This window comes from Trichomycterus rosablanca, chromosome 14 (genome assembly GCF_030014385.1).
Source record: "Trichomycterus rosablanca isolate fTriRos1 chromosome 14, fTriRos1.hap1, whole genome shotgun sequence".
In the NCBI taxonomy this organism is placed as follows: domain Eukaryota; kingdom Metazoa; phylum Chordata; class Actinopteri; order Siluriformes; family Trichomycteridae; genus Trichomycterus; species Trichomycterus rosablanca.
Window position 1 is genome coordinate 35832143 of NC_086001.1, and position 25540 is coordinate 35857682.

A 25540-nucleotide genomic window follows, 5' to 3' on the forward strand; every position below is an offset into this window, starting at 1 on the left:
TACAAAATGTAGATCTTTATTCTACAAGATACAAAAGCATAAATATTCACACCAGTACATGGTGCCACAGGTGGCACAGCAGACCCAGCAGCGTTACCGGCCCGGCTGGGCGTCCCAACAGACTTGGTTTTGGTGGGCCTTGAACCCGACGACCTTCTGATTACTAGTCCAGCGCCTCAACCACTGAGCTACCGCAGTCCGACCTGCAATTGTAATAGGGATTTGGATATGACTAAATGAAGAGGGGGAAAAAACGACACGACAGGCGTCGGTCAGTTGGGTTTGCCGGGGGCCGGCAGGCTGGCCGAGGCCTGCTCCAGGAAGGCCAGCGGCCCCTGAGGGATCTCCGTGGGCTTCTTGTGCTGGACGTTGATGTCCTCCAGAACCTGCTGCCAGTGGTGGATCTTGTTCATGTGCTTCTGGATCAGCATCTCCTTCCTCTGGAGCTCGCTCCTCAGCTCAGAAATGTCCTGCACAGAAATGTCCCACACGTACAGGTTAAAAAGAAACGTACGTACGGGTTACGTGGCCAAAAGTACGTGGACGCTGTATTCGAGGTGGCTTGACAGGTCCGGTCAGTTGTCGGCACGAACACTGAACCTGTCCCTAAATTTCACAACCTCAAGATGAGCGTTTTGTGAGGGTGATCGTGCCGAATAGGGCTCTTTTATATACAGTAGTGCACTAGGTGACGTCATCATGCCATTGTTTACATGCGCTAGCGAGTGCACTTCTACAGCGTGTAAGGGGCGATTTGAGATTCAGCCACATCCTAGCTAATACCCGTATGTTCTGACTGGAATAACTGGTGCGTTTAAACGGCAGTGTTTTATTTTATTTCCACCACAAATCGGATTCTTAAGATTTAGAATAATAGAAACTTTAAGTCCCGAAATTCCAAAACCTCAAAAGAAGCGTTTTGTGAAGGCGATTTTACAGAAAAGGGGCTGAATTTCAAACGACTCCCTTCTTTATACAGTAGTGCACTAGGTGACGTTAACACGCCGTTCTTTAGAGTGCACTTCTACAGCGTGTAAGGAGCGATTTGAGATTCAGCCACCTCTTTGTTAATACCCGTATGTTCTGACTGGAAATAAACAGTCAAAACTGGTGCGTTTAAACGGCAGTGTTTTATCTTATTTCCACCACAAATCGGATTCTTAAGATTTAGAATAATAGAAACTTTAAGTCCCGAAATTCAAAAACCTCAAAAGAAGCGTTTTGTGAAGGTAATTATACAGAAACGGGCTGAATTTTAAATGACTCGCTTTTCTATACAGTAGTGCACTAGGTGACGTTAACACGCCGTTCTTTAGAGTGCACTTCTACAGCGTGTAAGGGGCGATTTGAGATTCAGCCACATCCTAGCTAATACCCGTATGTTCTGACTGGAAATAAACAGTCAAAACTGGTGCATTTGTTTTATTTTCACCACAAATCAGATCCTTGAGAATGATAAATAAATAAATAAATAAATAAAACTTCCTTCACCACACACGGTAAATGAATATTCTCCCCAGTAGTACAGCACACCAATTTTAAAATGTATTTACAGGTCTTACATGACATATTTACATATCTATTAGTCCGATAAATCGAGATTCCGCTGTATTTTAGTGTATAGAACACAGAACCTCACCTCTTTTTCCACCTGCTCGGGTTTCTGTACCGAAAGCTGCAGCCTCTTCTGAAGGAAGAAGCATTCCGTCTGTCTGGCGACGTCCAGAAACTTCTGGATGCACTGGTCAACCCCTGCGAGAAAGCCACACAGGTACACGTAAACCTCTCGGGTACACACAGGTGGACAGGAGTTAACACGGGCACACATTCTGCTCATCGCCAGTTTCTGCCACCATAGATCTGCCTTCACGTCATCTGGCATCGTCCCCCCTCGGACCGCTGTCTGTGGGATGAATGACCACCGGCCCAAAATCGAACAGAACCCTCACATGCACCTTTGTTATTAAACAGGCACTGTTGTGCACAATTTTGTAGGGTGGCCTTAACGCTTTGGCTCATCTGTGTATATTAGGACAAAACGAGCATCGCAGGACATTTTTAGTTTTTTTTTTACCTGTTCTGATTTCTTCCTGATCCGTCCCGTTCACGTAATCTTGACTCACTAACGATGCAAAACATGCCTGCAAATAAATAGGAATAAATATTAATATAACAGACACGCTATAAAACCTCGTGAACAGCTCTTCCGGAAAAGAGGAGGCTGCCGACTCTTTATTACATGCCCATGGTTAGGTGTCCACATACTTTTGGCCTTATAGAGGCCTTATAATGAAGCATTTTTCAAGATGAAACCCTTTAGTTTTTGCTTATTTATGAAATTTGAGTGTTTTTTTTTTTGTAGAGCTTGCTTGACAGTGGACAATGTCAACGATTTGGAAGTCCATCAGGTCTTAATAATGAGCGAACAGCAATAAGATCAACAGGCTCTAGTGTGTAGAGCTTTGGGCTATTAATCGAAAGGTTGATAGTTCGAATCCTGGTTCAGGGATGCCATACAATCGCTCTGACCCCAGCTTCCAAACGAGCTGGTATACGCGGGGGGTAAAATTGTACACATGTATATGAATATTATTAAAAGCACTTTAAAATCTGTTTTAACAGCTCCCTCTTGAGGGGAAACTTTAACCTGTTAAACGTAACCGTCCTAGTGGGTTACAAGCCAAATCTTTGTGCTACGGAATGGGCTTCTTGTCTTTAAAAACTACCGAGTTCCAAAATCTCAAGCGTTTTGTGAGGGTGATTTTACAGAAACGGGCTGAATTTCAAACGACACGCTTCTTTATACAGTAGTGCACTAGGTGACGTAATCAAGCCATTGTTTACAGCACTAGCGAGTGCACTTCTACAGCGTGTAAGGGGCGATTTGATTCAGCCATAGCCTCACTCATACCCGTATGTTCTGACTGGAAATAAACAGTCAAAACTGGTGCGTTTAAACGTCAGTAAATCAACTGCAGTGTTTTATTTGTTAAAGTGTTAAACGTGACTATTCTAGTGGGTTATGAGGCAAATCTTTTTGGTACAAAATGGGCTTCTTGTTTTAGAAAAGTACCAAAGTTCTAAATAACTCGCTTCTTTATACAGTAGTGCACTAGGTAAAGTGATCATGCCATTGTTTACAGCGCTAGCGAGTGCACTTCTACAGTGTGTAAGGGGCGATTTAAGATTGTCACAGCCTAAATACCCGTATGTTCTGACTGGAAATAAATTGTTAAAACGGGTGTGTTTCAACGTCCGTGAATCAACCGCAGTGTTTTATTTTATTTCATTTCCACCACAAATCGGATCCTTGAGACTCAGAATAATAGCAACTTTAAGTCCCTAAATTCCAAAACCTCAAAAGAAGCGTTTGTGAGGGTGATTATACTGACAAGGGCTGCATTTCAAACGACTCGCTGTTCTATACAGTAGTGCACTAGGTGACGTAATCAAGCCATTGTTTACAGCGCTAGCGAGTGCACTTCTACACCGTATAAGGGGCGATTTGAGATTCAGTCACAGCCTAAAAACCCGTATGTTCTGACTGGAAATAAACAGTCAAAACTGGTGCGTTTAAAATCACATTAAAACGGTTTGAACAGCTCCTACTTGAGAATAAACTTTAACTCGTTAAACGTGACTATTCTAGTGGGTTATAAGGCAAATCTTTTTGGTACAAAATGGGCTTCTTGTTTTAAAAAAGTACTAAATTGTAAATAACTCGCTTCTCTATAGAGTAGTGCACTAGGTGACGTAATCATGCCATTGTTTACATGCGCTAGCGAGTGCACTTCTACAGCGTGTAAGGGGCGATTCGAGCTTCAGCCACAAGCCTCGCTGATACCCGTATGCTCTGACTGCAAATAAACACTCAAAACAGGCGCGTTTGAACACCGGCGAATCAGAAGCACGGTTTTATTCCCACCGCAAATCGGATTCCTCCATGTAACTGATGTCCGTTCATGCTAACCTAACTATGCTAAGCTACCTAGCAGTCGGTAGCGTCTTACTTCAAAAGAGGCCTCCAGCTCGTCCACTAGCGTGTTCCCTCCTGCTCTGGGTCCCGGTGCTGCGGAGCCCGGGGGAGGCAGAACACCCGGAGCCTGTTGTTGTTGTTGTTGTTGTTGTTGCTGTGGTGGTGGTTGTTGTTGTTGTTGTTGTTGTTGCTGCTGAGGAGGAGGCTGTTGTCCCGGGAACATACCGCCCATGGAAGACGCCATGTCTGACTGCGGTTGTGTTCGCTGCAGCACCGACAACGCACACCGCCGTCTAGTGGACGTTTAATAGACTGCAGCCCGGGTGTAGGTGCCGCACTGTAACGACACGGGTACTGTTAGGGTGGCACAGGTGGCACCAGGCCCTCCGTGACCCTGACCAGGTCAAAAACAATCCATAAGTCCACATACAGTATTACCTATTAGAGATATGAACTTGCACTTCGCTGACTTGACCAGCAGGGGGCGGTGTTTCAACACGAATTTAATATCATCCAGCACTCTGGAAAGCCTTGATACAAGAGTTTGGAGTGTGTGTGTGGGGATTTGTGCCCGTTCAGTCTTACATGATGCTGGAGTGTGTGTGTGGGGATTTGTGCTCGTTCAGTCTTACATGATGTTGGAGTGTGTGTGTGGGGATTTGTGCTCGTTCAGTCTTACATGATGCTGGAGTGTGTGTGTGAGGATTTGTGCACGTTCAGTCTTACATGATGCTGGAGTGTGTGTGTGGGGATTTGTGCACGTTCAGTCTTACATGATGCTGGAGTGTGTGTGTGGGGATTTGTGCTCGTTCAGTCTTACATGATGCTGGAGTGTGTGTGTGGGGATTTGTGCTCGTTCAGTCTTACATGATGTTGGAGTGTGTGTGTGGGGATTTGTGCTCGTTCAGTCTTACATGATGCTGGAGTGTGTGTGTGAGGATTTGTGCTCGTTCGGTCTTACATGATGCTGGAGTGTGTGTGTGGGGATTTGTGCTCGTTCAGTCTTACATGATGCTGGAGTGTGTGTGGGGATTTGTGCACGTTCAGTCTTACATGATGCTGAAGTGTGTGTGTGGGGATTTGTGCTCGTTCAGTCTTACATGATGCTGGAGTGTGTGTGTGAGGATTTGTGCTCGTTCAGTCTTACATGATGCTGGAGTGTGTGTGTGGGGATTTGTGCTCGTTCAGTCTTACATGATGCTGGAGTGTGTGTGTGGGGATTTGTGCTCGTTCGGTCTTACATGATGTTGGAGTGTGTGTGTGGGGATTTGTGCACGTTCAGTCTTACATGATGTCGGAGTGTGTGTGTGAGGATTTGTGCTCGTTCGGTCTTACATGATGCTGGAGTGTGTGTGTGAGGATTTGTGCTCGTTCGGTCTTACATGATGCTGGAGTGTGTGTGTGAGGATTTGTGCTCGTTCAGTCTTACATGATGCTGGAGTGTGTGTGTGGGGATTTGTGCTCGTTCAGTCTTACATGATGTTGGAGTGTGTGTGTGGGGATTTGTGCTCGTTCAGTCTTACATGATGCTGGAGTGTGTGTGGGGATTTGTGCACGTTCAGTCTTACATGATGCTGAAGTGTGTGTGTGGGGATTTGTGCTCGTTCGGTCTTACATGATGTTGGAGTGTGTGTGTGGGGATTTGTGCTCGTTCAGTCTTACATGATGTTGGAGTGTGTGTGTGGGGATTTGTGCTCGTTCAGTCTTACATGATGCTGGAGTGTGTGTGTGGGGATTTGTGCACGTTCAGTCTTACATGATGCTGGAGTGTGTGTGTGGGGATTTGTGCTCGTTCAGTCTTACATGATGCTGGAGTGTGTGTGTGGGGATTTGTGCTCGTTCAGTCTTACATGATGCTGGAGTGTGTGTGTGGGGATTTGTGCACGTTCAGTCTTACATGATGTTGGAGTGTGTGTGTGGGGATTTGTGCTCGTTCAGTCTTACATGATGCTGGAGTGTGTGTGTGGGGATTTGTGCACGTTCAGTCTTACATGATGCTGGAGTGTGTGTGTGGGGATTTGTGCTCGTTCAGTCTTACATGATGCTGGAGTGTGTGTGTGGGGATTTGTGCTCGTTCAGTCTTACATGATGCTGGAGTGTGTGTGTGGGGATTTGTGCACGTTCAGTCTTACATGATGCTGGAGTGTGTGTGTGGGGATTTGTGCTCGTTCAGTCTTACATGATGTTGGAGTGTGTGTGTGGGGATTTGTGCTCGTTCAGTCTTACATGATGCTGGAGTGTGTGTGTGAGGATTTGTGCTCGTTCGGTCTTACATGATGTCGGAGTGTGTGTGTGGGGATTTGTGCTCGTTCAGTCTTACATGATGCTGGAGTGTGTGTGTGGGGATTTGTGCTCGTTCAGTCTTACATGATGCTGGAGTGTGTGTGTGGGGATTTGTGCTCGTTCAGTCTTACATGATGTCGGAGTGTGTGTGTGGGGATTTATGCTCGTTCAGTCTTACATGATGCTGGAGTGTGTGTGTGAGGATTTGTGCACGTTCAGTCTTACATGATGTCGGAGTGTGTGTGTGGGGATTTATGCTCGTTCAGTCTTACATGATGTCGGAGTGTGTGTGTGGGGATTTGTGCTCGTTCAGTCTTACATGATGTTGGAGTGTGTGTGTGGGGATTTATGCTCGTTCAGTCTTACATGATGCTGGAGTGTGTGTGTGGGGATTTGTGCTCGTTCAGTCTTACATGATGCTGGAGTGTGTGTGTGGGGATTTGTGCTCGTTCAGTCTTACATGATGTCGGAGTGTGTGTGTGGGGATTTGTGCTCGTTCAGTCTTACATGATGCTGGAGTGTGTGTGTGAGGATTTGTGCTCGTTCAGTCTTACATGATGTCGGAGTGTGTGTGTGGGGATTTGTGCTCGTTCAGTCTTACATGATGCTGGAGTGTGTGTGTGAGGATTTGTGCTCGTTCAGTCTTACATGATGCTGGAGTGTGTGTGTGAGGATTTGTGCTCGTTCAGTCTTACATGATGCTGGAGTGTGTGTGTGAGGATTTGTGCTCGTTCAGTCTTACATGATGTTGGAGTGTGTGTGTGGGGATTTGTGCACGTTCAGTCTTACATGATGCTGGAGTGTGTGTGTGGGGATTTGTGCTCGTTCAGTCTTACATGATGCTGGAGTGTGTGTGTGAGGATTTGTGCACGTTCAGTCTTACATGATGCTGGAGTGTGTGTGTGGGGATTTGTGCTCGTTCAGTCTTACATGATGCTGGAGTGTGTGTGTGGGGATTTGTGCTCGTTCAGTCTTACATGATGCTGGAGTGTGTGTGTGGGGATTTGTGCACGTTCAGTCTTACATGATGCTGGAGTGTGTGTGTGGGGATTTATGCTCGTTCAGTCTTACATGATGCTGGAGTGTGTGTGTGGGGATTTGTGCTCGTTCAGTCTTACATGATGTTGGAGTGTGTGTGTGGGGATTTGTGCTCGTTCAGTCTTACATGATGCTGGAGTGTGTGTGTGGGGATTTGTGCTCGTTCAGTCTTACATGATGCTGGAGTGTGTGTGTGGGGATTTATGCTCGTTCAGTCTTACATGATGCTGGAGTGTGTGTGTGGGGATTTATGCTCGTTCAGTCTTACATGATGTCGGAGTGTGTGTGTGGGGATTTATGCACGTTCAGTCTTACATGATGCTGGAGTGTGTGTGTGGGGATTTATGCTCGTTCAGTCTTACATGATGCTGGAGTGTGTGTGTGGGGATTTGTGCTCGTTCAGTCTTACATGATGTTGGAGTGTGTGTGTGGGGATTTGTGCTCGTTCAGTCTTACATGATGCTGGAGTGTGTGTGTGGGGATTTGTGCTCGTTCAGTCTTACATGATGCTGGAGTGTGTGTGTGGGGATTTATGCTCGTTCAGTCTTACATGATGCTGGAGTGTGTGTGTGGGGATTTATGCTCGTTCAGTCTTACATGATGCTGGAGTGTGTGTGTGGGGATTTGTGCTCGTTCAGTCTTACATGATGTTGGAGTGTGTGTGTGGGGATTTGTGCTCGTTCGGTCTTACATGATGCTGGAGTGTGTGTGTGGGGATTTATGCTCGTTCAGTCTTACATGATGTCGGAGTGTGTGTGTGGGGATTTGTGCTCGTTCAGTCTTACATGATGCTGGAGTGTGTGTGTGGGGATTTATGCTCGTTCAGTCTTACATGATGCTGGAGTGTGTGTGTGGGGATTTGTGCTCGTTCAGTCTTACATGATGTTGGAGTGTGTGTGTGGGGATTTGTGCTCGTTCAGTCTTACATGATGCTGGAGTGTGTGTGTGGGGATTTATGCTCGTTCAGTCTTACATGATGCTGGAGTGTGTGTGTGGGGATTTGTGCTCGTTCAGTCTTACATGATGCTGGAGTGTGTGTGTGGGGATTTATGCTCGTTCAGTCTTACATGATGCTGGAGTGTGTGTGTGGGGATTTGTGCTCGTTCAGTCTTACATGATGCTGGAGTGTGTGTGTGAGGATTTGTGCACGTTCAGTCTTACATGATGCTGGAGTGTGTGTGTGAGGATTTGTGCACGTTCAGTCTTACATGATGTCGGAGTGTGTGTGTGGGGATTTATGCTCGTTCAGTCTTACATGATGCTGGAGTGTGTGTGTGGGGATTTGTGCTCGTTCAGTCTTACATGATGCTGGAGTGTGTGTGTGGGGATTTGTGCACGTTCAGTCTTACATGATGCTGGAGTGTGTGTGTGGGGATTTGTGCTCGTTCAGTCTTACATGATGTTGGAGTGTGTGTGTGGGGATTTATGCTCGTTCAGTCTTACATGATGCTGGAGTGTGTGTGTGGGGATTTGTGCTCGTTCAGTCTTACATGATGTTGGAGTGTGTGTGTGGGGATTTGTGCTCGTTCAGTCTTACATGATGCTGGAGTGTGTGTGTGGGGATTTGTGCACGTTCAGTCTTACATGATGCTGGAGTGTGTGTGTGGGGATTTGTGCTCGTTCAGTCTTACATGATGCTGGAGTGTGTGTGTGAGGATTTGTGCTCGTTCGGTCTTACATGATGTTGGAGTGTGTGTGTGAGGATTTGTGCTCGTTCAGTCTTACATGATGCTGGAGTGTGTGTGTGGGGATTTGTGCTCGTTCAGTCTTACATGATGCTGGAGTGTGTGTGTGGGGATTTGTGCTCGTTCAGTCTTACATGATGTCGGAGTGTGTGTGTGAGGATTTGTGCTCGTTCAGTCTTACATGATGCTGGAGTGTGTGTGTGGGGATTTGTGCTCGTTCAGTCTTACATGATGCTGGAGTGTGTGTGTGAGGATTTGTGCTCGTTCGGTCTTACATGATGTCGGAGTGTGTGTGTGAGGATTTGTGCTCGTTCAGTCTTACATGATGCTGGAGTGTGTGTGTGGGGATTTGTGCTCGTTCAGTCTTACATGATGTCGGAGTGTGTGTGTGAGGATTTGTGCACGTTCAGTCTTACATGATGCTGGAGTGTGTGTGTGGGGATTTGTGCTCGTTCAGTCTTACATGATGTCGGAGTGTGTGTGTGAGGATTTGTGCACGTTCAGTCTTACATGATGCTGGAGTGTGTGTGTGGGGATTTGTGCACGTTCAGTCTTACATGATGCTGAAGTGTGTGTGTGGGGATTTGTGCTCGTTCAGTCTTACATGATGCTGGAGTGTGTGTGTGGGGATTTGTGCTCGTTCAGTCTTACATGATGCTGGAGTGTGTGTGTGGGGATTTGTGCACGTTCAGTCTTACATGATGCTGGAGTGTGTGTGTGGGGATTTGTGCTCGTTCAGTCTTACATGATGTTGGAGTGTGTGTGTGGGGATTTGTGCTCGTTCAGTCTTACATGATGCTGGAGTGTGTGTGTGGGGATTTGTGCTCGTTCAGTCTTACATGATGCTGGAGTGTGTGTGTGGGGATTTGTGCTCGTTCAGTCTTACATGATGTTGGAGTGTGTGTGTGGGGATTTGTGCACGTTCAGTCTTACATGATGCTGGAGTGTGTGTGTGGGGATTTGTGCACGTTCAGTCTTACATGATGCTGGAGTGTGTGTGTGGGGATTTGTGCTCGTTCAGTCTTACATGATGCTGGAGTGTGTGTGTGAGGATTTGTGCACGTTCAGTCTTACATGATGCTGGAGTGTGTGTGTGGGGATTTGTGCACGTTCAGTCTTACATGATGCTGAAGTGTGTGTGTGAGGATTTGTGCTCGTTCGGTCTTACATGATGTCGGAGTGTGTGTGTGGGGATTTGTGCTCGTTCGGTCTTACATGATGTTGGAGTGTGTGTGTGAGGATTTGTGCACGTTCAGTCTTACATGATGCTGGAGTGTGTGTGTGAGGATTTGTGCACGTTCAGTCTTACATGATGCTGGAGTGTGTGTGTGGGGATTTGTGCTCGTTCAGTCTTACATGATGCTGAAGTGTGTGTGTGAGGATTTGTGCTCGTTCGGTCTTACATGATGTCGGAGTGTGTGTGTGAGGATTTGTGCACGTTCAGTCTTACATGATGCTGAAGTGTGTGTGTGGGGATTTATGCTCGTTCAGTCTTACATGATGTTGGAGTGTGTGTGTGGGGATTTGTGCTCGTTCAGTCTTACATGATGCTGGAGTGTGTGTGTGGGGATTTATGCTCGTTCAGTCTTACATGATGCTGAAGTGTGTGTGTGAGGATTTGTGCTCGTTCAGTCTTACATGATGCTGAAGTGTGTGTGTGGGGATTTATGCTCGTTCAGTCTTACATGATGCTGAAGTGTGTGTGTGGGGATTTGTGCTCGTTCAGTCTTACATGATGCTGGAGTGTGTGTGGGGATTTGTGCACGTTCAGTCTTACATGATGCTGAAGTGTGTGTGTGGGGATTTGTGCTCGTTCAGTCTTACATGATGCTGGAGTGTGTGTGTGGGGATTTGTGCACGTTCAGTCTTACATGATGCTGGAGTGTGTGTGTGGGGATTTGTGCTCGTTCAGTCTTACATGATGCTGGAGTGTGTGTGTGGGGATTTGTGCTCGTTCAGTCTTACATGATGCTGGAGTGTGTGTGTGGGGATTTGTGCTCGTTCAGTCTTACATGATGCTGGAGTGTGTGTGTGGGGATTTGTGCTCGTTCAGTCTTACATGATGTTGGAGTGTGTGTGTGGGGATTTGTGCTCGTTCAGTCTTACATGATGTTGGAGTGTGTGTGTGGGGATTTGTGCTCGTTCGGTCTTACATGATGTTGGAGTGTGTGTGTGGGGATTTGTGCACGTTCAGTCTTACATGATGCTGGAGTGTGTGTGTGGGGATTTGTGCACGTTCAGTCTTACATGATGCTGGAGTGTGTGTGTGGGGATTTGTGCTCGTTCAGTCTTACATGATGCTGGAGTGTGTGTGTGGGGATTTGTGCACGTTCAGTCTTACATGATGCTGGAGTGTGTGTGTGGGGATTTGTGCTCGTTCAGTCTTACATGATGTTGGAGTGTGTGTGTGGGGATTTGTGCTCGTTCAGTCTTACATGATGCTGGAGTGTGTGTGGGGATTTGTGCTCGTTCAGTCTTACATGATGTCGGAGTGTGTGTGTGGGGATTTGTGCTCGTTCAGTCTTACATGATGTTGGAGTGTGTGTGTGGGGATTTGTGCTCGTTCAGTCTTACATGATGTTGGAGTGTGTGTGTGGGGATTTGTGCTCGTTCAGTCTTACATGATGTCGGAGTGTGTGTGTGGGGATTTGTGCTCGTTCAGTCTTACATGATGTTGGAGTGTGTGTGTGGGGATTTGTGCTCGTTCGGTCTTACATGATGTTGGAGTGTGTGTGTGGGGATTTGTGCACGTTCAGTCTTACATGATGCTGGAGTGTGTGTGTGGGGATTTGTGCTCGTTCGGTCTTACATGATGTTGGAGTGTGTGTGTGGGGATTTGTGCACGTTCAGTCTTACATGATGCTGGAGTGTGTGTGTGGGGATTTGTGCTCGTTCAGTCTTACATGATGTTGGAGTGTGTGTGTGGGGATTTGTGCTCGTTCAGTCTTACATGATGCTGGAGTGTGTGTGTGGGGATTTGTGCTCATTCAGTCTTACATGATGCTGGAGTGTGTGTGTGGGGATTTGTGCTCGTTCAGTCTTACATGATGTTGGAGTGTGTGTGTGGGGATTTGTGCTCATTCAGTCTTACATGATGCTGGAGTGTGTGTGTGGGGATTTGTGCTCGTTCAGTCTTACATGATGCTGGAGTGTGTGTGTGGGGATTTGTGCACGTTCAGTCTTACATGATGCTGGAGTGTGTGTGTGGGGATTTGTGCTCGTTCAGTCTTACATGATGTCGGAGTGTGTGTGTGGGGATTTGTGCTCGTTCAGTCTTACATGATGCTGGAGTGTGTGTGTGGGGATTTGTGCTCGTTCAGTCTTACATGATGTCGGAGTGTGTGTGTGGGGATTTGTGCTCGTTCAGTCTTACATGATGTTGGAGTGTGTGTGTGGGGATTTGTGCTCGTTCGGTCTTACATGATGTTGGAGTGTGTGTGTGGGGATTTGTGCACGTTCAGTCTTACATGATGCTGGAGTGTGTGTGTGGGGATTTGTGCTCGTTCAGTCTTACATGATGTTGGAGTGTGTGTGTGGGGATTTGTGCTCGTTCAGTCTTACATGATGCTGGAGTGTGTGTGTGGGGATTTGTGCTCGTTCAGTCTTACATGATGTCGGAGTGTGTGTGTGGGGATTTGTGCTCGTTCAGTCTTACATGATGTTGGAGTGTGTGTGTGGGGATTTGTGCTCGTTCAGTCTTACATGATGTCGGAGTGTGTGTGTGGGGATTTGTGCTCGTTCAGTCTTACATGATGTTGGAGTGTGTGTGTGGGGATTTGTGCTCGTTCGGTCTTACATGATGTTGGAGTGTGTGTGTGGGGATTTGTGCTCGTTCAGTCTTACATGATGCTGGAGTGTGTGTGTGGGGATTTGTGCTCGTTCAGTCTTACATGATGTCGGAGTGTGTGTGTGGGGATTTGTGCTCGTTCAGTCTTACATGATGTTGGAGTGTGTGTGTTGGCGTCCCAATACTTTTGTCCACATGGTGCATGCTTTCAGGTTTGGTGTGGACGACCGCATTTAACACATTTGGGATGAATCGGAACGCCTACTGCGAGCCAGACATGTCATTCCAGTCTCAGTGATGTTCTATTGATCGAATTCACACGTCTCCGACGGAGCTGAGACTGTTATGAGTGCAAAGGTGGAGCGAATCTGCGCTCAGAGCGCGAGGCGCGCCTGCACACGTGCACGCGCACAAGCACACGCACCCGCACACGCGCGTGCGATGTGACGGACGGGATTACAGCGCGCGCTGGCTTCGACGCGGCTCGAGCCGACCCACACGTCCAGCCGTCAGAGGAAGCAGCAGCAGACAGTACCGGCTCCGCTCCCACCGCGACACGGATGCTCGGGTAAGTCCTCGCGCTTTAACGCGTCCAGCGTCGCGCGGAGTTGTTTTGTTTATGCGTAGTTTCTCATGTAGAGTTAGAACATGTGGCCAAAAGTATTCGGACACTGACTCTGGAGTGGGTCTGTGGGACTTTGTGTCCGTTCGGTCGATGTTCCAGTTCATCCCAAAGCCGTTCAGTGGTTTTAAACCTGAGACACATGAATTCCAAACATTTGAATATCTCGCTTATAGCCGGGTGTCTATATACTTTTGGCCATCATCATCATCCCCCGTTTCTGGCACTCTATAGCCAAAAGTATGTGGACACCCTGTCCAGTACCGAGTTCTTGATACTGTCGATGTGCCCCAGACTTCGTAGCAACTGCAGCTTTTTGACTGGGCACAAATTCCCACAGACGCACTCCTCAGCCATAATACACTAGCAGACTAGCAGCATGAAAACCGAGGCAGTTTTCGGACCGGGAGCCGGACACTGACCCGAGTGACCGATTACGCCGAGGTGCTGCCCGCCGATCGTTTTCACCTGACATGGGCGGGGTCTCGCATGAGGAGAGCCACGCCCTTATTTTATTTTTAATAAAATAAAATAAAAAATGAAAAGCGGTAAATAAATAATAACAAAATTAAAATAAATATAAATAAATGAATCAAAAACAATAATAATGAAATCAAAAATTAAAAGCTTTAAATAAATAATAACAATAATAAAATTGAAATAAATATAAATAAATAAATAAATAAAAAACAATAATAATGAAATCGAAAATGAAAAGTTTTAAATAAACAATAACAATAGTAAAATTGAAATAAATATATAAATAAAAAAACAGTAATAATAAAATAAAAATTTAAAGCTTTAAATAAACAATAACAACAAAATAAAATAAATATAAATAAATAAAAAACAACAATAATGAAATAAAAATGAAAAGCTTTAAATAAACAATAACAATCATAAAATTGAAATAAATATAAATAAATAAATAAAAAAACAATAATAAAATAAAAAATTTAAAGCTTTAAATAAACAATAACAATAATAAAATTAAAATAAATATAAAAAAAAAAAAAAAATAATAATAATAAAATAAAACATTTAAAGCTTTAAATAAACAATAACAACAAAATTACAATAAATATAAATAAATAAATAAAAAAACAACATTAATGAAATCAAAAATGAAAAGTTTTAAATAAACAATAACAATAATAAAATTAAAATAAATATAAATAAATAAAAAAACAATAATAATGAAATCAAAAATGAAAAACGTTAAATAAACAATAATAATAAAATAAATATAATAAATAAAAAAATAAAAACAATAATAAACTAATAACAAATGAAAAACGTTAAATAAATAATAATAAAATGAAACAAATTAATTAATGTAAAAAAATGAAACAAATGAAAAATGTGAAATAAAAAATAATAATAATAATAAAGTAAATGTAAAAAAAAAAATTAAATTTAATCGCTTTCTTGACATGGGTGGGATCTCCCATGTGCCAATCACATCTCTGTGTAGGTGTCTGGTTGGCTGATAGCACAGCTGAGGTTTGAACTGACGTGCCCACTCGGTCCAACTGTAACATCCTGACCAAAAAAAAAACACCAATAAAAGGTGATTATTAATAAACGGTCTCGATTGTTTTTTTAATTTGCTTGATCTTCGTATGGAGGAAACTCAGAACCTTTAATACGGGTTTATTTTTAGGAGAGCTCCTTATTACGGCCCATAAACTCATCACACACGGCGAAGATACCAAAGTTCACCTCACGCCGCCGCTCCAGGTGAGCGATGGTCATGAGTTTATGGTTATTAAAGCCAGACGAGCGCCGGGCGAGAAACAAAAACACAATAGATTTTACACAGTACAGTAAATCACAACCTTCAGACGAACCCTCGGGGGAGCGAGCCAGATTCAAACACATATAAGCTACAGGGTCAAAAGTATGTGGACACGCGTCCTACAGTCGTTATGGTACCACTGTTTGGTAGGTTTAGTGTACAGTTTGAGGGAACAGCTCAGTTTCAACGAATTTAGAGATTTCTCCATCTACAGTGCAAGACATCAGAAAAAGATTTAAAAACTCGATACTGTATAACCACACAGGTTCACCAACACTCAGCAATTAAGGGTTAAGGGCCTCGCTTAGGGGCCCAAAAGTGGCAACCTGGCAGGGGGGGGGGGCTTGAACCAGTTTATTTATAAAAAATAAATAAATAAATAAAATTTAAAAAAATTAAATAAATGGTAATAATAAATACATTAATTAATAAAAAACAATAAGAATTAAATAAAAAATGAAAAACGTTAAATAAATAATAACATTAATAAAATAAAATAAATAGTAAAATAAATATTAATAATAAATAAAAAAACAATAATAAAATAAATAATGAACAATGTTAAATAAATAATAATAAAATAAAATATATTATAAATAGATATATTTTTTATATATTTATATATTTATATATTATAAATTATAAATACATTTACAATAAAAAATAATAATAAAATGAAAAATGAAAAACGTTCAATAAATAATAATAATAATAATAGTAAAAAATTAAATAAATAATAATAATAAATAAATAAAAAATAATAATAAAATAAAAATGATAGACATTAAATAAATAATAATAAATAAATAAATAAAAAACAATAATAATACAATAAAAAATGAAAAACATTAAATAAATAATATAATAAATAAATATTTATAATAAATAAATAATTAAACAATAATAAAATAAAAAATGAAAAAATAAGTTAAATATTTATAATAAATAAATAAATAAAAAACAATAATGAATAAATTAATTTTTTTTTTTAAATGTTAAATAAATACTAATAATAATAAAATAAAATGAAATATAAAATAAATAATAATAATAAATAAATAAATAAAAATCAATAATAAATCAAAATAGAAAATGTTAAATAAATAATAATAAAAAATATTTAATTGGGTCGGCAATCTGCTTTCCTTCCACCCCTCAATAACACGCCAGCAGGTGGATTGTGATTTATTAATCACCCCCAAGTGTAGGCTAGCGACGGATGGTTGTTTAAGTCTCTCCCTAGTGTTTACCACGACCTTGATCAGGATGGAGCGGACTTGGGGCAGCCAGTGGGGGGGCAAATGAGACGTTGGTCGGGTTTCCACATGCTTTTAGGCACAGATTGTAGAAGAACCGACTGTTCCTACAGCCCAAAAGCTTTCGTCGGTGATCACTGTCACACTTCTGTCCTTTCATCTTCCTTTCCTCGGGAGGCTTCCTGTCTAATCAGTGACTCAGAGGCGTCTGACCCTGCTCAGCCTCGTCCTGATCCGCTGTACCGTCTCATCTAGCCTTGTCCATTTTAATTTGGCTCCACAGTTCCGCTCGGTGCAGCCTGATAGAGCTTCTGTACGGGGATGAGGATCCGGTTCCTGGAACAGACGCCCATTTTAAGCAGTAACTGGAGATGAATGAACGATGATGCCCGTTAAAGTCTCACTTCTAGCATCACAGGTTCAAATCTCTGAAGTGCGTCGACCTGGCCGGGCGTCCAGGTTCGTCCTGTTCGATATGCGACCCCTGGGACTGGCGTAGCGTGAGTCTCCGGACGTGATACAGCCCTGGTAGGCGATAAGAAGCGGTTGCAGACTGGACACGTGTCCAGTCAAATCGTGGGCCATGCAAGGGAAAGGGGAGTCTCAATCAAGAACTGGCAGACGAAGCAGATTTGTCTGGCCCAACGTCAATTTATTCGGGAGGGTGTGTGTGTGTGTGTGTGTGTGTGTGGGGGGGGGGGGGGTTAAACTATTGAACTATTTTTGGAGCTGCGTGTCAGTGTGGGAGAACGCTCCCGTCTCCCGTCTCCGTTTGATCTGAACCCGTGAGTCTAGAGTCGACGAGCGAACAAACGTATGCGCAGAAACGAGCGTGGGCGGCTTTTATATCTGTCGCCAGCTTGCGAAAGCTTTCCGATAGAGCGAGAATGTGTGTGTGTGGTAATCTGCGCCAGGCGCCGATGTTTCTCAAGAAGACTTGGGTTGCAACCCCACGTGTTCACCCGATTCTTCGTTGACCTCTGGAGCAGATCTCTGGAGCAATGCTTTATGCGCAAAGGAATTCCTACAACAGATGTGCCTGAGTCTCAATTAAATAAAAGCCGAGGTGTCCACAAACTTCTGGTCGTAAGAATAAGACCTGAGCCGGCAGCCTTTTCTCTGACAGTCGTCTCTGTGGTGCATGATTGACACCGGCACTATGATGCTCCCAATTACCTTTCTCAGGAGGCAGCGTGGTAGAGCGCTACTATCAACGGTGCGGCCGTTAAAACCTCCTCGTTATCTCGCATTAGACCAAACGCCGGCGTATGAGGAGGGAGGAGAGTGGTCTTGTCGGCCGCGCCCGCTCCTGCCTCGTCCTCTACGCAAGAACCTTCGACTTGCAGACATCTAAAGACCCGGACGTTTGCGTCTTGTCTAAAATGTGGCAAGGCAGATCCCGCACTTTGCGTAGACGTTTAAGGTAGTCACGTGTCGGCTTTTCCGAGAAGTGTTCGTGCTCTTGAGCTCCTGAAGCATCTCCTCTGGACAGGAGTTGAGGGTTTGGGGGAGAAGGGTTGTCGACTGTCCGTAAGCCTAGCCTAACCCAGTGGAAAATGGAACCGAGTAGAAGTAGAAGTAGAAGTTGCCGTAGGTTAACTACAATGCTAGATGCCAAGGCTAACTCTGTTAGCGATAGGCTGTATTTAAATCCTGGTCGTATCCAGTTCCCCAACTGTAACTTCCCCTGTGGCTGCAGACCTCTGCCTAACCAAGGAGAGCCGCAGACGACCACTCTCCCCCTTCTAGGTAGTATAAGGTCTACTTTGTAGTAACAGTTTTTGGGATAGATCCTCACCTCTTCCGGCTTGAAGAGTTGGGTGTGCAGAACCTTGAGAATGGCTGGGATGAATCGGAACTGCCACTAGGAGACACACCTTGTCCGCCTTGCTCTCCCGGACAAGTAGACTCTTGTTAGGCGCAAAAGGAGGCCATGTACTTATTACGCCCCTAGTCTTGAAATGCAAAGTTCAAGAAGCTGGTCAGGTGTCTACATACTTTTGGCCATAGCTTATGGTGTGCAGGACCTCTGTCCAGTTCTCAAGAGCTTCCAGAAGGATCCAGAACCAGGTTCTCCCTCATTAACGCCACAATTGTCTTCCTTTCCTCACAGGGTCTGCGGTAGCATGGACGTCCAACTAGAGCAAGTCCTTGTCAACTAGCCCGTGGAAGAGGCGACTCCAGCCATGCCTGACCCCGCCCCACTCCCTCCGTCCCCGCCTCTCTCCATCCTGAACTGCTCATCGCCCAACTGTACCCTGGCGAACCTTTCCGCCTTTCTGGCGCATCCAGACGAGTGCCACGCCAACCAGTCCCTGTTTGTGATCCTGGCTGTTGCGTACAGCGCCGTGGCCTTCCTGGGTATAACGGGCAACATGGCGCTGATCGTGGTAATCTGGCGCCAGCGTGAGCTTTCCAACGCCACCACTGTGCTCATCGCCAACCTGTCGGCCTCGGATCTACTCATGGCGCTCGTGTGCCTGCCGTTCACGTTCGCCTACACGTTCATGGACCACTGGGCGTTCGGGGGCGCCATGTGCAAGCTCAACGGCCTGACGCAGTGCACCTCCGTCTCCGTCTCCATCTTCTCCCTCGTCCTGATCGCTGTCGAGCGCCACCAGCTGATTGTGCGCCCGCGCGGCTGGCGGCCCAGCGTCCCCCAGGCCTGGGTGGGCGTCGGCCTCAGTTGGGGTCTGGCCGTGCTCACCGCCTTGCCTCTTCTGCTGTTCACCGCCACCACGGACGCGCCCCTGCGCCAGCTGCCCGCCGTCCTTCAGGAGCACTACCGCGGCAAGGTGGTCTGCATGGAACAGTGGCCTTCGCGCCAGTTCAAGCTGGCGTACTCCTCCACTATGCTGCTGCTGCAGTACGTCGGGCCCCTCATCTTCATCTTCATCTGCTACCTGAAGGTAAGGACATTGTCATGGTGCCATGGAGTAGCTGATTCTATTGGCTTGATTAGATCTGGTATCAAGGGTTCGAATTCCCAGCAGGGCTATCGACCAATTGGGCGTCTACATACAGCAGAGATGTTCACAAGTCACAAAATATGAGTCCGAGTCAAGTAACAAGTCTTTAGGCTAGAGTCCGAGTCACGTCATGAGTCTTTAGGCTAAATCCGAGTCAAGTCACGAGTCTTTAGGCTAGAGTCTGAGTCAAGTCACGAGTCTTTATGCTAGAGTCCGAGTCACGTCACGAGTCTTTAGGCTAGAGTCCGAGTCGAGTCACGAGTCTTTAGGCTAGAGTCTGAGTCAAGTCACGAGTCTTTAGACTGGAGTCCCCATCTCTGACATGATTGGTATGTCTGACAACCTAGAGGGACGGTCCAGGTCCGCGATGGATCGGTGTCCTGTCAGGAGCGAATTACTGTGTGGTGCCCAGTGATTCCAGGGAAGCCAGACCCACCACAAACCTGACCAGGATGAAGTGGTGGTAGTTATCACCCACCAGGGACGGGGTCTTGCAGAGCGGTTTATTGCATCTGGAGAGCCTCGGACCACCATCCACCTTAGTCCCGCTACGAGGAACCCTGTTTAAGACGACGTCCCGCCCCGAGATTCGAACGCGAGAGCTCAAGATGTAAAACAAGGAGGAAAATAGTACCGCTACCTCATCGCAGCGTTCGTAAAGGGGACAACGGTTTTCTTAGAACAACGCTCCGTTTAACGACGTCCATTTGAGACACAGCTCGTTGAGCTTATCAGCTAATCATGAAGCTCTTTATGAGCATAATGAGGCGGGTTAGAGCAAAGCAAACACTAAAACCTTACAAGCTCCGACCCGCCAGGACTGGAATTGCCCATCCCTGATCTCAGGAACTGATAAGATCTAAGATCTTCTGGCAGGTTGTTCCAGATGTATGTTTCTGGACAAACTTAGCTGTTTGATGGTCTTTTTAAGAAGTTCCACTTAAAGACCATAACAACTGTCCACCCTACTTGAGATGAAAGCATGGATGAGCTTCTCTGGATCTTTCCTGGAGCACCAAACCCAGGTGATTGTCACCTGCATAGAGTAGAAGGCAGCACACGGAGATCGAACAGCAGTTGTCTGAGAGTTGACGAGCTTCTCTACATCTTCCTGAAGCACCAAACCCTTGATCTTGATTCTGGCTCTAGTTATAAGATGATAGACGACTTTTTGGGCTAGCGAAGGTGCCAAGATACCCAAAGATTTCCTAACTGTGGTTGCTGTACCGTACGTAGAAGGCAGCACACAGAGATCGAACAGCAGTTGTCCGAGAGCTGAAAGATCAAGGATGAGCTTCTCTAGATCTTCCTGGAGCACCAAACCCTTGATCTTGATTCTGGCTCTAGTTATAAGATGATAGATGACTGTTTGGGTACTGAAGGTGCCAAGATACCCAAAGATTTCCTAACTGTGGTTGCTGTACGGTAGAAGGCAGCACACAGAGATCGAACAGCAGTTGTACTCCCAAAAGTATGTGGACTCCCGACCGTGAGCAGGCGTATGAAAGCGTGTCCGATACTGGATGATTCAAAGAGTCGATCGTGAGCCAGCACTCTCGGGAGTGCTCTTTTGACCGGATGGGCAGAAATTCCCACGGGCGCAGTCCGAATTCTTGCGGAAGGCTGTTTCAGATGCAGAGCGGAGGGGACTCCAGTATAAGGTTTGCGGTTGGGATGATCCGCTAGCACACCAGGGCAGAGATTCTTAACTCCCTGGTTCGAATCTCGGCTCTGCTACCAGCCGCCATCTTGCAGGCACGACTGGCCTCTAGTCTGCTGGGTGGGAAAGACCCGACTAGGGGGCGGGGTTATCGACGCTGCGTAAGAACCTCGGTCGCCCACGGCGCCTGTACAGAAGGTGGAGGAAGCGCATAGATCGGGGCGTGGTTCTCGGTATGCGAAGCTGTCCTCAAGCGCCAAAGGAAGGGAGTGTGTTGGACGCCTTGGACGCCAACATGGTGTAGCCACCATCAAGCTCAGAGTCCGGCGTCCACATACTTCTGACACAAACTGATGCATTTCTCTATCACGCGGCAGCCTCTGAAAGCGGCTTCGACCCCTCTGAAAGCCGTCGTCTCTAATCTTGTGTGTGTGTGTGTGGGAGTGTGTGTGTGTGTGTGTGTGTGTGTGTGTGTGTAGGTGGTTAGGTAGGTGATGTGTGTGTGTGTGAGAGCTGATGTGCCAGGTCACGCTAGCTGGTAGTAATGTTCAATCAGCAACACTACAAAGCCCCGTCCGTACCCACAGGGGTGCGGCACCCAACCTCGCCAATAATCCCCATCTCACACAATATAATGAGAGTGTGTGTGTGTGTGTGTGTGTGTGCGTGTGTGTCAGAAATTGGGTGCGTCTATTATCTTCTGGAGAGACCGGGAGTTAAAAGAAAAAGTTTCTGCACCCCCCCTTCATAGTGCATATGCCAGTCAAAAGTAGTCGCTATAAAGGCAGCAACGGTTTTGGGAAGGCTCCTTCCTGCTCCTAGTAATAAAAGTCACCTTCCCTCTGCAGCCTTGACCCAGGAGGGAGAGCGGTATCCGGGACGGAGAGTCACGCACTGCACTCCGTTATTCGTGATTCCTGTGCAGAAGAGGGTAACGAGGAACATCTTCCGACCCCCCTCAGACACAGCCGTGCAAGTCTGTGTGGTCGGATCTCGGCGGCGGTATAGGAGACGGATCTGGGCTGCAGGCAGGCCAGTCAAACATGCTCACTGTGGTTCTTAGAGTCCTAAAATGCTTCTACCGAGGCGCCTTAATTCTGAGTGATGATCCGACGCAGCTTGCGTACCTTTCGCTGATATCAGTCCGGACGGTCCTACTTTGTCTCCGGTACCTAGAACCGGACGTCCATTCGTCTCGCCAGAGCACACGGTCCCAGAACACTACGCTAGTAACTATCGACCGCGTACCTTTTGCTGATATCAGTCCGGATGGTCCTTCTTTGTCTCCAGTTGTTAGAACTGGGCGTCCATTCGTCTCGCCAGAGCACACGGTCCCGTCGACTGCGTACCTTTTGCTGATATCAGTCCGGACGGTCCTGCTTTGTCTCCGGTCGTTAGAACTGGGCGTCCCTAACCCATAACCCTAACCCTAAACCTTAACCCCAACCCTAACCCCTAACCCATAACCCATAACCTTAACCCCTAACCCATAACCCCTAACCCATACCCTTAACCCCAAACCGCAACCCCCAACCCCAACCCATAACCTTAACCCCAACCCATAACCCCTAACCCTAACCCATTGTGTACGCTAGAAAGTGTCGACTGCGTAGCTTTCGAGGAACTCTGTGTACACAAGGTGGAAGGTAAACTCTAGTCTGTTTACTTACACGACTTTTCATAGCCACACGTACCTGCTGCTGTCTGTCTGGGAGTCCGGATTTGGTCGCACCGACGTTCTAATCAAACAAGATGTCTGGTGTGTGTGTGTGTGTGTGTGTGTGTGTGTTGGGGAGGTGGTTAGCAGGGGGATTTGACAGCTCCTGTCCAGTTAGCTCAAGCTAATGAACCTCCAGTAGAGGAACCCTGACTGTTTATATTACTCCCCCCGTCAGATCTACGTCCGTCTGAGGCAGCGGAAGAACGTGATGGAGCGGATCCGGGAGAACAAGTACCGCAGCAGCCAGACGAAGCGCATCAACGCCATGCTCTTCTCCATCGTGGTGGCCTTCGCCGTCTGCTGGCTGCCGCTCAACGTCTTCAACGCCGTGGTGGACTGGAACCACGAGGCGGCCATGAACTGCACCCACGACCCCCTGTTCTCCCTGTGCCACCTGACCGCCATGTGCTCGGTCTGCATCAACCCCGTCTTCTATGGCTTCCTGAACCGCAACTTCCAGCGGGACATGCAGTCCTTCCGCCTCTGCAAGAGGTTCTCCGCCAGGGAGGAGGAGTACGACACCGTGGCCATGTCCACCGTCCAGACCGACCTGTCCAAGGCGTCCGTGAGGTTCAGCAGCGCCGAGATCTAGACGAACCGTGGACTGCTGGACCTTGATTTGTGCAGTCTTTGCCGGAAACTTCCCAAGTTCGAGGCTGAGGCGACTGCCCTGGAATCGCTGGGACGCCAATCGATTTGATAGACCCGGCAGCGTTGGGTGAGGTGAGGTGTCCAAATACTTTCGGCCATGAGGAGCGTAGGAGTGCCTTCAAGGTCTGAGGGTGTCTGAGGGAGTCTCCCCAAGAGTCGGACCTCGACGGCCGGTACTAATCTGTTGCGCATCTTGCCCCACAGACTTAAAAAGAATGTGGACACCTTCTTATTCATGATATAAAATAAAGTAGACGCTTCCAGTTTGGTGGCCTTTAACCTCATGGAACAGCTTAGAGAGGGGCAGTCGTACCCTAGTAAATAAGGTACTGGACTAGTCATCGAAATGTCACAGGTTCAAGCCCCACCACTGCCCGGTTGCCACTGTTTGGCCCTCAGACGTCTACAGATGGATTTGGAACGAACTCGGTAATTATGAGGGGTGTCCCAAAACTTTTAACCATATAGTGGACCCCTCTAGTGGCAGGCCCACATCCCAAACAAGGGCGCTACCGTTCCCTAAGTTTAGAACTCTCTCACCAGTCATGTCTTCATTTAAATATATATATATATATATACACTATATGGCCAAAAGTATTTGGACACCTGACCACAAGATCTTTTCAGCTAGCACAACAGCCTCTCTTCTTGAGTGTTGGAATTTGTGCCCATTCGGCCACTACATGTCTTTATAGAGCTTGTTTTATGTACAGAAGAGGGCAGAAGCATATCATTATCAAAGATTACAAGGGGCGTCTAGATACTTTTGTCCATATAAAGACGTTGTGTTGTGTAAAAATATTTTCATATCTGACATGAATGTAAACATCAGTACATAAACAAACACGTACCTGGGTGTGTTTGTGTTATATATTGTTTATATATATTGATATTATTAAAGTATATCCCAGTTGTAACAGACGGCTGGACTGTGTGATAGACGTGATTTTTTATTACATGGAGATCCGTATAGCGCACGGAGAGTCACTCGCCCTCTCCACCGTCTCTGTGACAGTGCCATCGATCAGCCAGCAGAGGTCGTAACTTCAGCAGGTATGAGGAATCCCTCCAAAACTTCATTTTCATGTTTTTAACCACTACTTTATCCTGGTCAGGGTCGCTGTGGGTCCGGCTTGGGTGTAATGCAGTAACGGGTGCATGTAGATGTAAATAGCTCTCTTTGCCAGCGGAGGAACTGGCAACCATTAGATTGAGGGGAAATTAATTTAAAACATTTACATTTACGACACCACAGTTCTCTTTAGGCTGCACTGAGAAAACGAGTAGCCTTGGTAGTGCACTAATACGCCATATGTGGTTTAGGACACAGCACAAATGGTTATGTCAAACTTTCTTACTTTTTTATTTTATTTACAAAAGAAATTTAGTTCAGCATGAGTAGCTCCCTTTAAAAATACAGAAAAAAAGAAAAAAAGAACATAAACATAAAAAAGAAAAAACTGAAAAAAAGAACATAAAAAAGAAAAAAAAGAAAAAACATAAAAAAGAACATAAAAAAGAAAAAAAAACATAAAAAAGAACATAAAAAAGAAAAAACAGAAAAAAACAGAAAACAGAAAAAACTGAAAAAAAGAAAAAATTACAAACAGAAAAAAACAGAAAAAAGAAAAAAGAAAAAAAAACATAAAAAGAAAAAAAAAGAAAAAAGAACATTAAAAGAAAAAACTTAAAGAAAAAAGAACATAAAAAGAAAAAACAAAAAAGATAAAACATAAAAAAGAATAAAAAAGAAAAAAGAGAAAAAAAATGAAAAAAAAAACATAAAAAGAAAAAAGAACATAAAAAGAAAAAACTAAGAAAAAATAACAAAGAAAAAACAAAAAAGAAAAAACATAAAGAAAAAAACAAAAAATAACAAAGAAAAAACAAAAAGCAAAAAACAGAAGAACTTTAGTTCTGCACTAGCTCCCTTTGAAAAATAAAAAAAGAAAGAAAAGAAATGGAACTGAAAGACCTCATGTACGATCAGTCGTCCTGTCAGTCATTGTAAATGTGTTCGCGCGTTGCTGTTATCACGGTCTGCGTTCCTGTCCTCCCTTCCTGTGTGTGTTTGTTCAGGATTGACGTTTCCAGG

At 45.5% G+C, this 25540-nt stretch overlaps 2 protein-coding genes across 3 annotated transcripts; one reads left to right on the plus strand and one right to left on the minus strand.

Annotated features, from left to right (window-relative positions):
* Positions 1 to 4406, minus strand: med28 (mediator complex subunit 28). The gene is made up of 4 exons (XM_063008733.1): positions 4011 to 4406; positions 2075 to 2141; positions 1640 to 1752; positions 1 to 470 (listed from the first exon to the last, which is right to left on the minus strand). Exons 1-4 carry the CDS (start codon positions 4218 to 4220, stop codon positions 273 to 275), a joined length of 588 nt encoding a protein of 195 aa, XP_062864803.1. The 5' UTR covers positions 4221 to 4406; the 3' UTR covers positions 1 to 272.
* Positions 1178 to 24878, plus strand: npy1r (neuropeptide Y receptor Y1). 2 transcript variants are annotated; one of them, XM_063008732.1, is made up of 4 exons: positions 1178 to 1229; positions 12982 to 13337; positions 18559 to 19354; positions 22970 to 24878. In XM_063008732.1, exons 3-4 carry the CDS (start codon positions 18632 to 18634, stop codon positions 23384 to 23386), a joined length of 1140 nt encoding a protein of 379 aa, XP_062864802.1. In that variant the 5' UTR covers positions 1178 to 1229; positions 12982 to 13337; positions 18559 to 18631; the 3' UTR covers positions 23387 to 24878. The 2 variants fall into 2 exon arrangements, with proteins under 2 accessions (XP_062864802.1, XP_062864801.1); XM_063008731.1 differs by lacking the exon at positions 1178 to 1229 and having other exon boundaries at positions 12908 to 13337.
* The last annotated feature ends 662 nt before the right edge of the window (positions 24879 to 25540 follow it).

What these genes read in the sequence shown, in the direction of transcription:
- npy1r (XM_063008732.1), top strand. Translation starts at nt 18,632, where the DNA reads ATGCCTGACCCCGCCCCACTCCCTCCGTCCCCGCCTCTCTCCATCCTG. An exon ending in TCTTCATCTGCTACCTGAAG is followed by an intron (nt 19,355 to 22,969) that starts GTAAGGACATTG and finishes TCCCCCCGTCAG; the next exon opens with ATCTACGTCCGTCTGAGGCA.
- med28 (XM_063008733.1), bottom strand. Translation starts at nt 4,220, where the DNA reads ATGGCGTCTTCCATGGGCGGTATGTTCCCGGGACAACAGCCTCCTCCT. An exon ending in TCAGGAAGAAATCAGAACAG is followed by an intron (nt 1,753 to 2,074) that starts GTAAAAAAAAAA and finishes GCTTTCTCGCAG; the next exon opens with GGGTTGACCAGTGCATCCAG. An exon ending in CCGAGCAGGTGGAAAAAGAG is followed by an intron (nt 471 to 1,639) that starts GTGAGGTTCTGT and finishes ATTTCTGTGCAG; the next exon opens with GACATTTCTGAGCTGAGGAG.